The 13609-nt window shown below is 37.4% G+C and overlaps 1 protein-coding gene across 1 annotated transcript; it reads left to right on the top strand.

Moving 5' to 3' along the window:
- The first annotated feature begins 12418 nt into the window (after positions 1 to 12418).
- Positions 12419 to 12922, top strand: LOC113866911 (uncharacterized mitochondrial protein AtMg00860-like). The gene is made up of 2 exons (XM_027501711.1): positions 12419 to 12434; positions 12555 to 12922. Exons 1-2 carry the CDS (start codon positions 12419 to 12421, stop codon positions 12920 to 12922), a joined length of 384 nt encoding a protein of 127 aa, XP_027357512.1.
- The last annotated feature ends 687 nt before the right edge of the window (positions 12923 to 13609 follow it).

Below are 13609 nucleotides of genomic sequence, written 5' to 3'. Positions count from 1 at the left end.
TTCAAGTCTGCCCTTTTTGAATTGATCTATACTGACTTTTCTGCATCAATTGCTTGCTTCGCTACATTTCAGAGTAATTACTGTCACTTCTTATAGTGAACACTTTGGAAACATAAAACCTCACAATGCTCACTCTGATATCCACTTTCACTATGAATATGATAATAGTCGATTCTAATGCTTGTGGCTGTCTCTTTTTACCATTAGCTCACTATTTCTTTTCATCCCCCTGTAGCAATATGGTGAATACTCCAAGGAAGAATACTCTTAGACCCAAGAGAGCCAGAACTGCTGGAGCATCATCATCCAGACCTCCTCCTACACATGACCCAAAGTTTAGATCCTTATCTCATGAAGATTACTTTAGAACCAACATCCTACGAAGGTAGATAGTGCAGGACCGCAATTTTGAAATCCAGTAGGGCACATACACTTAATTTCAAGAAGAAATTCAGGATGGGACTGGGAGCTTTTTACCATATGTGCTAGAAATGGGTGGAAGGAGATCACCTAGGAATTTTATGCTAATGCAATGAGGGTGAAAGGAGACTAGTTACCCCTCAGACACACCATGGTGTGGGGTGTAAAAATTGACTTTACCCCATCCAACATTTAGCGAATTTTGAACATAACCCCAGTGGAAAGGCAAGAACTTGATTTCTCCACATTTAGTTCTTTAGAAGAGAAAGACTACAAGCCAATACTCTAAGCAATTTGTAAACCAGGGGAAATTGGGAGTTTGACATGCAGCTTATGCCCAAGAATTTAACCACAAGACACCTCCTTCCTCCAGCTAAGGTGTGGAGCATCTTCCTTTTGAGTTCCTTCATGCCAGTGCGCCACTCATCTACATTAGCTGTCAAGAGAGCTGAACTTATCTATGCCATCCTCACTGGCATGCCTATCCATGTGGGAGACGTTATTAGTAACTTCATCATGGGAGTCTTAAGCACCAAGAGGGACTCACTTGCTTTCCCATCTATTATCACCATGCTCTGCCAGGATGCTAGAGTAGACATAGGTGAATACCAATAGAGAATTAAAGCATCCTCTTCCATCTCTATAGTCATGGTGAAGGATCTCTTTAACGCCAAGAAACAAACTGCTGACCCAGGTTTTTCCCTACCTCCTGAGTATAAGAAAGAAACTCCCCTTGGATTGAGAGCACAAGTCAAGCAACTAGCACTCAAGCAAGACACACTGCATGCTAGTCAGAAATCCATGCTAAACCTCCTGGAAACCATAATGCTTAATATAGGAAAGAAGCTGGACATGACCTCAGAACAAATTTATTAAGCTCCTACATTCTCTGCACCTTTCCTCACAGCAGCTGTTAACAAGGACCTACCTCCTTTCACAGCCACCACCCCTGCACTTGCAGCTGAGAAAGATGGCAGCTCCAGTTCTCCAGAAGAGGAAGAGCACGATAAGGATGCCAATGACAACCTTTCATCCTCCAGCTCAAATGAAGATCTCATTTAGCTTTACTTTCCCTTATAACATTTACTTTTCTGCCATTTCTACTTCATTTCCCTGTATTTATTAACTACTATTTTCCCTGTAATTATCATACTTTACCGCTTCAGTACCATCTCTCCCTTTATTTTCCTCCATTATCCCTATGAACAACATTTAATGCTTTTATATATACTATTCGCAGTTCATTTTCCATTGTTATACTCTGTGCTGAATCCACTACGCATCTTTGTGCAGAGAATGCCTCCAGTCCCACCAAGAGGAGCATGAATTTGATGATTGAATGTGAATCCATCATTAATGAAAAGGGGGGGTGATCTCTTTGCCTCTGTTTCACATTGTCTTAGTCTGTTTTCTTGCATAGTTCATAGATAAAATACAAAAATATTTTTATTATTTCTGTATCTTTTTTTATTTAGTTCAATGTTGTAATTCTGATTTTATATTCTGATTGCACCTCCCATTCAACTCACAATCATTCTCTATTTTGTAAATACTTCCCATTCCTACCATACTGAACATATTTTCTTGTAAGGTGAACTGTACTCACATACTGCTAAGTAATTATCACCTTTTACCATGGTAGAGAATTGGGCCTGAAATTTCTTTTCTGTGTGCACTTTACATGTATTTTTGCATCTATCCTCTAGAACTTGCCCTGTTTCTTAATGGAATATGCATTGTGTAATTTTTCATCTAGATGATGAGACCTTCTTTGCACACACCCACCCACCCACCCTACAACACCCTTGCACCTAATTCCCCTTGTTCCACATTCCTTCTTTTGCCAAACTTAGTCTACAAAAATATCTTCTTACCTTAAGAGAGGTATTTATTTTGAGTTGCATCTAGAGTGAATACAAGAAACTAAGTTTGGGGTGCTAATATTCACTGTAGTTGCTTGAGGACAAGCGAACTCTTAAGTTTAGGGTGGTGAGCATCATATACATGTCAAAAATGCTTGAATTTGAAGAAAATAATGATTGTCAAAGTCCATTAAAAAAATGAAAATGAATGATGATGAATGAAAGAGAAAGAAAAAAAATAAAAAATAAATCAAGTTATTGTGATAGAAAAAGATTCCCATATAAGGCAAGTAATGAAGAATATGGTGAAAGAATGCTTGAATCTCAATTGCTGCCTCATTTGATGCATTCCACATTCGCTTACTCAAAAGAATTCTCTTTGCTTGAAATACCCACTTGAGCTTTTGTCCCTTCTTGATCAAATTTGAACCTAACCTAACCTCATTTGTGACTAACAAAGCTCTTATGATAGGTGGTTCATTGTATCTAGGCAGAGGAGATTGAGAATATGGGCAAGCATATTGTAGGGTGAGGCAAAATGCATGAATTGAGAGAAACACTTAGCCTGAAACACTAATGAGTGAAGAGTGAAACACCATCTTGTGAGCTAGATGATTTCTTTTTGCATTGTATGGATTGCATGAAGCCTTGCTAGATTTTTGTTTCAGTTTAATGGGACTTTGCTTGAAAATAATTGATGTGAGTGTGATTTCTCTATTGAATGAATCCATGATTTTGGAAATATTGGAAATACCAATTGGAGTCTAAGATTGGAATGAAAATCAATGAGAATTTGTTTTGGATAAATCCAACTCTTTACATTCAATTTTCTTGAGTTTTGATTTGCTTGAGGACAAGCAAAAGTTTAAGTGTGGGGTTGTGATGAATCCACAATTTATAGATATTTTGTCTAGCTTTTTATAAAGTTTTAATAGAAAAAATAGACCTAGAGATTGTAAATAGTATAAAAATCTCATTTAGGTCAAATATTATAGCGTTGTTAATTTTTACCTTATTAACATTAATTTTTGTGAATATATTTCACAATTCTGAGCATTTGAATAATTGTATAGGAGATTCTAGACAAATTCCATGGATTTTTAACCCTTTGGGAAAATATGAACTGAGAGTAATCACTCTCAGGTTCTATAGTGATCACTCCAGGGAGCTGATTCCAAAGGATAGGCTAGAGTAATCACTTTCAGAAGCAGCAGTGATCACTCCAGAACTAAAGAGAACAACAGTGCCTACGCGTAATCACTCTCGTGAGTGATAGTGATCATTTCAGAAAGCCGCAGGATGAAAGACCTTGTGCGTAACCACTTTCAGAAATGAAAGTGATCACTCCAGTGGAGACTAAACTAGAACACTCAACGCGTGTTCACTCTCATAAGTGAGAGTAACTATGCGCACCCAAAGTAACTACTATTATACACGAGTGATCACTACAAAAAGGGGGAAACCTGAGGAATGCTACGCGTGTTCACTCTTGTTTACAAGAGTGATCACTATAAAGTTGCTTTAGACTTAGTATATATAGATAAATGGGAATTAGGTTAACAGTTTTTACACACTTTTAGATTCTTTTGCCATTTTGGGGAACACTTGCAGGGCTTTGGTCATCCTTGGGTGACAGCCAAGGACCAATCCTAAGGTTTGATTCATAATTACTCTTCACTTTCCTCTAATTTTCACATTGATGTCATTGATTTCCCTTTGTTTTCATCTTAAATTTGTAATACCCATCCTCATAGAGGGCTAAACTTGCTTGTAATCCTTAGTGAGTTCATGGATTCTTGAATTCCTGGGTATGAATGTCAATATAATTCTATTTCCTTCATGAATTTATATTTCCTAACTCTTTGAATTGAATTAATGGTTAAATGATGGGGGACATTGCTTAATTAACCCTAATTTGTTTTAGTGAAATTCTTCACTTGGTTTGCTTAATCCTAAGTTAATTTCTAAGGTTGCGTAATCTTGGGGAAAAGAGTTGGAGTCTATTAAATTTGCTTAAATTTGTATGGGGTTTTAAGGTTAATTCTTACTTGTTGGGTTAATCTAATTTAGAGGAAGAGGAAAAGTATTGAATCTTAAGAGGAATAGGGATAGAATCACATGAATGAACTAAGGATTGCTACATTTCATTGATTGAACTCATTAATTTCATCACTTGCCTTTACATTAAAATTGGAATCACTTAAAACCCCTCTTTTTAATTGCTTTAACAGTAAATGTTTACAACATGTTCAATGTATGTTACTGATAATGATCGATTTTGTTGAGTTGTTTAAAAGATTTGTCGCAAATCCTCATCAAAATTTAAACAAATTAGTGTAGTACTAGGGTTACCCTAGATTGTCTCCCCTAAACATTGGTTATTAATATTCATTAAACATGTTGAAGGCATTAATTGAACAAGCAATTAAAATGGGGGGTTTTGTGGTTTCAATTTAATATAAAGAGCAACAAGTAAACAAGTTTAATTAATTCAAACAATAGAAAACAACAATCATTAGTTCATCCACAAAGATTCTATCCTTATTCCACTCAAGATTTAACATTCATCCTCTCTCCCATGAATTAGGTTAATTTAACAAGCGAAAATCAACCTTATGGTCCCAACGAAATTACGCAATTTGTTAGGCTCTAATCTCTCATCCCAAAGTTACGCAACCTGAGAATTAAATCTAGGATTAAGCAATCCCTAATTTAGAATCTCCTTAAACGAATTAGGGTTAAGCAATATCCCCCTCATTCACCATTAATTCAATTCAAGAGACAAGGAAGAAGTAATTCTTGAGAAGAAAGGAATTATATTATCATTAAAATCAAGGAACTCAAGAATCTATGTGAACTTACTAAGGATTACACAAAATTTAGCCCTCCATGGAAATGGGGGTCAAAAACGCAGTTGGAAAATATAGAAAATTCATTAACATTAATGTAAAAGCAAGAGAAATGAGAAACCAAACCCTAGGTTGGACCCTTGGCTGTCACCCAAGGTTGCCCTAAGCTCTGGAAAATGTCCTAATTTTAGTAAAGAAGAGAAAAGGTATGAAAATTGTAAGAACTCTCTACCCTAATTTGGCAAAAATCTATTTATACTAAAGCTGGCGCCCTCCAAAGTAATTACTCTTATTTTTTCATAGTAAACACGCGCAGCATCAGTTGAGTTTTGCCTCTCTGGAGTGATTACTATGAATATTCATAGTAACCACGCGCAGCACTGGGACATTTTGGACTCTCTGGAGTTGTCACTATGAATTTTGATAGTAACTACGCGCAGAACCTTCAATTCTGGATGCTCTGGAGTGACTACTATGAATATTCATAGTAACTACGCGCAGGTTTAGTGGATTCTGGGTTGTGATAGTTGTCACTTTAAGCTTTGAAAGTGATCACTTTGGTCCTTTTGCCAGAAATGGCTTGCTGTAGTTGTCACTATCAATTTTGAAAGTAGTTACTTTCACCTCAAATTCCTCAAAATACAATAATTCATCAAAATAAGCTTGGGGATTCCTGCCACATTATTCAAATGATCAAAATATGTAAAATAAACTATCTAAATCAATGTAAATTAACCGAAAACTAAGAAACCTATATTATTTAGCCTAATTGGAATATTCATCTTATTTACACTATCTACGTCTATTCTTTTCTATAAAAAGTAATAAATGATATATAAAAATTTAGTAAAATGTGGATTCATCAGTTACCAACCAAAGTCATTGGAGACAACCTAGGCTTGCATCCTAGACTACATAAGAATTCTGCATATTTTGATGAGATTGGTGACAAATCTTTATGCAAATGAAAATTGTATCATAAGGCTTCTAGCCCTCGTCAGTTATGGGTCCCACGCCCATGGTGACTAGGCCCCAGAAGATGTGTCGGTGAGTTTAGAGCTCATACATCTACATCACCTCCTCATTGTCTAGCACCCAAATCTTTGCTTGATCGGTGTAAATATGAAATACATACATACATGCAAACAAGAAAAGAAACCAAGGAAAGAAAAGAAAATAAAATAGAAGGGTGAGTCCAAGACAATAAGATTCATATTTCATTCAAAACAAACATGTAAAGATTTTCTATTTCATAGGCTAATCCTTATTATATCAAAATACTATTTGAATACATCTTATACTCCTAAGGACTTAAACAAATTCATGAAATGGGATGTATGTCACTCATAGGCTATCCTTCTTCTAATTTCCACCATTCTTCCAATCAAGGTGGTCAGAGGTCCACATTCTCTACTATCATGATGACAATGTCCTTATCAATTTCAATCTTTAATTTTTAGGAATAAGTCTGTCACGATCCTCAGTAATGGGTGACCACATCGAGATTAGTAAGGTTTCACTGGCGACATGACTCGGCAGCAGTGAGCTACTCCACACCATTGGATCATCCCCTTGTTCACTATCCCCTAGGTCCCTTCATGAACTTGGACACAGGCATTTTCCAGTTGTGCCACACTATTGCCTTAACTCTTCTCATTCACTTCCATGCACAGTGCAAATGAATAATTAGATGTACACCTTATCCTTATTCTAAACAGGCGCATTTCTTGAAATAACACTCAGATTCAAACAAGATAATATAGACGTATCTATTATGTTTATCTCAAATAGAAGACTTCTTTCTCAATAACAATCAAACCTAACAAAATATTTTCATACATGTCTACCGTGTCAATACCCAACAGTATATTACTTTTTATAATAACAATCAGACCCAAATAAAAATATTTCATGCACATTTTCTATATCAGTTCCATGCAACATACTGCATTTGTAATGGTAAACAAACCTAAAAAAATATTACATAAAATACTATATATGTAATTTCAAACGTATAAGCTTTCAACAAGTGTATTTGGGATTCACACTAAGACATGCTCGAAAGGTGACAATGTTCTCTACATGAGTTATCCTATAATTCAAACCACTAATATAATTGATTTGCTAAGTAATATGTCTACCTTTAGAAGGCCTGATTTGGGCAGGGATATCTAAACTCAAAGGCTAAAACGTGTATTTCTTTGATTGTTGGGTTCCTTTTTGGTTCTTACACCGACCTACCTAATGAAAACATAATTTTTAAAATTCTTTATTCATGATTAGTTAACTTACCATAGGTGTAGTTACCACAAAAAAAAAATCTTAACGTCTCTCAATCAAACTCCTACAGACTTGTAATAATTCATCCAATACACACGATAAATTTTGTATCCAAAATATAAAACCACACAGTCCACACTTTGAGTTATGTTCAAGTTCACCAAGGTACATGGTGCAAATTACAACCAAATAAGAGGGATGTCTACTTGCAAAAAAAAACATTACAAACATTCACATTCAACCCTTTGGGTCACAAACCTAAGAAAGAAGGGAATTCTAGAAGTTGAAAAGCATTTATTCTATCACACTTAATCTAGAAGAAAATAGAAAGAAGTATCATGTGAGTTTTAATCCAGAACAGATGCACCAATTATACACATAAGGATGGAGTGTTGTATACCATACATGGTTTCTATTTTTTTTTAAAATAATGGACAAGGTAGCATATGATAGGGCGAAACATACACACTTCAAGCCAAGTATATAGTATCGTATTTACATACAACATACACAATTCCAATATGAAAAAGCAATATGAACGTGTCTATAAAGGGACAACAAATTTCATATCATAGGGGAGTGAAAACACAGAAAAATCAGAAACTGAACTAATTGGATGAGACATATCATAGAGGTATATTCTGGAATTAAAATGTGTGCACTTCCTCGGTTTAACTACAGGATAATACTAGTGCAAGATACATAATTTCATCCATGTTATAAGAATAAATTAAATCCATAACTACACACATAGCAAAAGGGACGTAGAATATAGTATCTCTTGAGTTTCTATCTAATCATCAAAATATTGAAATAAAAATCTTCACTTTCTTATCAATGAGAAGAATTACCATGGTGCAGATTAATAATGACTCAACAGAATAGATTATCACATGCATTCACCTTTCATCATTTGTACTAGAAAATAAGGAAAATAATTTCACATGGCAAACACCTTTGTTATTTTTTAGTATAGGCAGTCAAAACAAAAAACACAACAAATCTAGGTTCATGGTTTCAGAAATCATGTTTTTTATTTTTAAGGTTAAATCGAAGAGAAAAATTAGAAAAGTAACTTATAATGCTGGTCCACTTGATATTATCTATTATCATTAGCAGGGGACACACTCACTTAAAAAAATGAAGAAAACATAACATTGGGGACATGTAGCACAATCCACTTACAATCGTATTGCATGCAAGCAACAAAATATCTATCCACTCACGAGGTCGATCAAAATACAAAAGGATGAAGAACAAAACATCATGCATGCAGTTTTTATTGAAATCAAAGAGTGGAACAAGGATAGACTAACTTATGTAACAAGTAATTTCATGCATTTGAAATCAATTACTTGGACTCTCCTTACCTCTGCCAAAATACGAACAGGAAAAAGGGTGGGAAAGTTTCTTTTACTTGCAGCGGAAGTCTAATGCACAGTTTATGGATGGATGGTAGGGTGACTAGAGTAGAAAATGGAGTCATGCAACATAGGGGTAATACTCATCTCTTGGTTCTCTCGATGTGTTTAAATCAAGGTGGTCTTATTTGTGAAGGAGAAAATGAAATTAAGGTAGGACGAGTCCTTTTATATAGGTGAGTTGAAATGCAAGGGTGAGAGAAGGTAGAGAGGTGTCAATTTAGTGGGTCATTGAGGCTCCTTAATTTTGATTGTCACTAAAGTAATAGCCACCTAACCAGTCATTAAAACCCACTCTCACTCTCTCTTTTTCTACTACGAGACTTTGCTACATGACATTTCATTTGCCTCCACTCAGCCATTAAATTGCTGCATCCTTCAAAGTTATCCATTACTAGCGTTTACTATGGGAACAATTTAAGGGAGAGGGGAAAGGCAAAAATCAAAATTTAAATGTAGGCTTTTAGAGAGAATACATATAAAATCTAAAGGGTCGGCCTAAGAGAGGTTTCGGTTGAGGTTTCTCATTGAATGCAGGTGGTTGGCCATAATGATTTGAATTTGTAACATCTTTACTTTATTCAAAACAATAAAAATAATTTCATAGTAAAAAAGGGATAATTAATTTAAATCCATTTGCCAATCGAGTATAAGACGTGGAATTATAAAAATTTCATTTATTTTGCTTGAACTTATAAAAATTTAGAGAACAAATCCATGAAAGTAAAACAAATTAAAAAGGAAACGTGAAATAACATTTATATATATATATATATATATATATATATATTGTTCTAAAGAGTTTATAGTGAATTAACCTTAGCAAAATACACATCAAAATACATCAGGACTCTTTTACAATATTTACAAAGTAGAAAATATAACAAGTCCTAATGAGCAGCCTATCGACCAAAAGACCAAAGAGTTACTAGTATCCCTGTGCCATCCTTCTATTTCTGCAATATCGTCAGAATCAAGATCCTTATCTGATCCAAGATATTAATCACCTAAATCTGCAGTAACTTGGGTGCTAGTGATTCGCTCAATAGTTCATTTGGATGGCCTTCGGAGATGGTCGTGGTCATGATATGTAAACAAATAGGTTAAGGCTGTTGGGGGGTATTGTTGGGTCCAACCCAATTGGGCCTCTACTAAAAACATACCAGAGAAGGAGGGGTAAAAGGGAATTATGGGCAGGGAGGCTGTTAGGGAAGATTCTAATGGAATAACAAACTGAATGACGTAGAGGAGAGAGGGAGGGATATAAGGTAGATTGATCAAAGGAAGGGGTAGGAAATATCTAGGAAGTGATCGAGAGGTACCTAGGAGAAGTTTCCATTTCATCATTATTACCTTTCTGCTATTTTCATTTTTCTGCTGTACTACTAGGGAGTTCCCTAAGGTTTCGGTGTTAATTTCATAAATATACTCAGTTCCTATCAAGTTGGTATCAGAGCTCCCAATCCTAGGAGCGCCTGATGGTGTTGACGAGAATGGAGAATAGGCTGGAAAACGTTGAACGAAGACTAGAGGACATGTAGGTTGTTATGCAGGAGGAGTTCAGGAGGCAGATGGAGGAGATGATGATGGCAATGATGACCAGGCTCAAATCGGCTCTACAGGTGATTAAGGCAGAAAGGGAAGGTACACACGATAACTAAGAAGGTGGTAATGGTGAGGGCAATGCTTGGCAAAGGGAGGAAAGGGTAAAGCGAGTTGAAGTGCCTTATTTCACGAGGATGATTCATATGGATGGGTGTACAGGGCAGAGCGATACTTCAAAATTAATGGCATTCCCGAAGCAGAGAAGGTGGATATGACGATGGTGTGTTTGGAAGGGAAGGCGCTCAACTGGTATCAATGGTGGGAGCTGCTGGTGCCAACCACCACCTGGCCAGCATTTTGATAAGCCCTATTTGGGCATTTTCGGTCGTCTTCATCAGAGAATCCATACGAGGTGCTAATGGGACTGAAACAAAGAGGAACGATTATGGAGTACAGGGAACAATTCGAGCTATTCTCTGCTCTGCTGCGATTTGCCAACGAGGAATTTATGATTGGGGCCTTCCTTAATGGCCTAAAGGAAGAAATCAAAGTAGAGGTCAGGTTGAGAGATTCAGGGGACTTGAGCACGATGATGGAGATGGCCCAAAAGGTTAAACTGAAAAATAGGGTGTTAGGCCTCTCATTTGGCCCTCCTTCTAAAATGAGTGGGTCAACGTGTAATAAGCCAGGTTAGGTTGAAACCGGCGAAGCCCAATATGCGCCTAGGCAGAGCTGGACCAGAAGAAGCAAACCCACTTACTCCCTTGGGCCAAGGGTTTCTAATCACCCTAATAGCAGCTAGGTTGAGACGCAAGGGAATCCAAATCATCGTCGCAACCTAATCACCTCTTCCTCACACCAAAGAGGACTTGGGTTCAAACGACTGACCGAGGCAGAGAAAAACGAGAAGTGACAAAGAGGGCTCTACTCTCGCTATAATGAGAGCTTTTCGCCGAGCCATGTTTGTTGCAATAAGTAGCTCCACGTCATTATGTTTGGGGAAGAAGATGCGACCCAGGGTGACGTCCCTGAGGAGGATGAAGCAGAGGAAGTAAACCTTCAACTAAACGCAAGTATTATTGCTGGTATAACTTTGAAGAACTCGTTGAAATTATAGGGACTGATCTCGGGTAAGAGGGTAATTATGATGGTGGACTCAAAGGCAGCGCAAAACTTCCTATCACCAGGTTTGGTAGAAGAGCTAACTATCCCCACAGAGGCCACGAAGGGGTATTTCGTTGAAGTAGAAGATAGGCAAAGGTTGGGAAGCCATGGGGTTTGTAGGGGGTGGTGTTGGAGTTACCTAATTTACAGGTAATTCAAGACTTTTTCTTGTTTGACTTAGTGGGGGTGGATGTGGTTTTGAGGTATGAATGGCTTTCAAGAGTTTAGGGAAATTTAGTGTTGACCTGCGACAACACTTAATTGAGGTGCACAAGGATGGGAAAACTATTGAGGTGAAAGGGGACGTGGGGCTATCACGGATAGTGGCTTCATTAAAGGCCATTAGAAAGGAGTTAAAATGGGAGGCTGAGGCTTATTATGTAGAATAGGGTATGATTACATTAGGATGTACAGAGTTACCTACTCAGGTGGCAACGACAGCTCAGAAGCTATGAGGGAGCTATTGAGGGAGTCCGACGAGTTGTTTAGGAGGGCACCATTCTCCCACCCCAAGGGAATGTGACCATGCCATAGTTTTGAAAGAGGCGGCTACTAGAAAGAGATTGATCAGACTTGCTAGCAACAAGGAAGAGATTGAAAAATTTGTAAGGGATATGCTAGCAGCAGGCTTGATCAGACCCAGTACCAACCCCTATTCTAGCTCATTGATTCTTGTCAAGAAAAAGGATGGTAGCTAGCGATTCTGTGTGGATTACCGTGCCCTTAACAGTATCAGAGTTCCAAACAAGTTTCCTATTTCAGAACTGTTGGATGAGTTGGGAGGGGCCACAGTCTTCTCTAAACTGGACCTGAAGTCAAGCTACTACCAAATTCTCATGAGGACAGAGGACATACCTAAAATAGCCTTCTGGGGCACATGAAGGACACTACAAGTATGTTGAAAATGTTGTTCGGGTTAACCAATGCCCCCTCAACGTTTCAATCTTTGATGAATCAAATTTTTAAACCCTATTTACGTAAATTTGTATTTGTCTTTTTTGATGATATTTTAGTGTATAGCCCAAATTACTCTTCTCATATTGATCACTTAGGTGTAGTTCTTCATTTACTAAAAAGCCAAAAGCTGTGGATCAATGGTAAAAAGTGCAGTTTTAGAGAGTCTCAGCTGGAGTATCTTGGGCACATAATCTCCTTAGCTAGAATCTCTGCTAATCCTGCAAAGATTTCTGCTATGGCACGATGGCTAGCACCCAAGGACATTCGCAGTTTGAGGGGATTCCTAGGGTTAATCGGGTACAATTGCCGCTTTGTTTGGAGTTATGGTGTTATTACTAAACCTCTCACTCAGTTACTGAAGAAGAATAATTTCAAATGGACAGAAGAGGCACAAACTGAATTGACCAACTTAAGAGGGAGATGAAGGCTCTGCCTACTTTAGCCATGCCAAACTTTGACCTACCATTTGTGATCGAGACTGACGCCTCAGGGCATGGAGTTAGGGCAATTTTAATGCAACAAAGTCGACCCTTAGCATTTATTAGTCAAGCGTTATCAGACCGAAATAAGGTGAAATCTGTCTATGAACATGAGCTAATGGCAATAGTGTTTGTTGTTCAAAAATGGCGCCAATACCTGTTGGGCAATCACTTTATTATCTGAACTGATCAAAAGAGTTTGAAGTTCCTCTAGAAGCAACGTGTTTTGACAGCGGAACAGTTAAAGTGGGTAACCAAGCTAATGGGTTTTGACTTTGAAATTCAATACAAACTAGGGCTAGAAAATAAGGCAACTGACGTGTTGTCTAGGGTGATGAGTTATAATGCCATATTTATGGTGACTAATGCCGACCTAGTCAATTTCGCTGAGGAGGTCCTTGGAGATGAAGTGTTGAAGGGAATCATGCAGCAATTACTGTCTCACCCTTATTGCCATCCACATTATGCAATTTCTTAAGGGTGCTTGTGGTATAAGCAGAGGCTAGTCCTCCCTAAGGAGTCTGCCTGCATACCATTATTGTTGGCAGAATTTCATGCCTTACCTTGGGGGGGCCATTCTGGAGTGACAAGTACTTACAAGAGGTTGTCTATAGTTTTTTAGTTAACGGGGA

The sequence above is a fragment of the Abrus precatorius genome, unplaced genomic scaffold, assembly GCF_003935025.1.
Source record: "Abrus precatorius isolate BTA unplaced genomic scaffold, Abrus_2018 Scaffold5, whole genome shotgun sequence".
Lineage (NCBI taxonomy): Eukaryota > Viridiplantae > Streptophyta > Magnoliopsida > Fabales > Fabaceae > Abrus > Abrus precatorius.
This window is presented reverse-complemented; position numbering and strand designations above follow the sequence as displayed.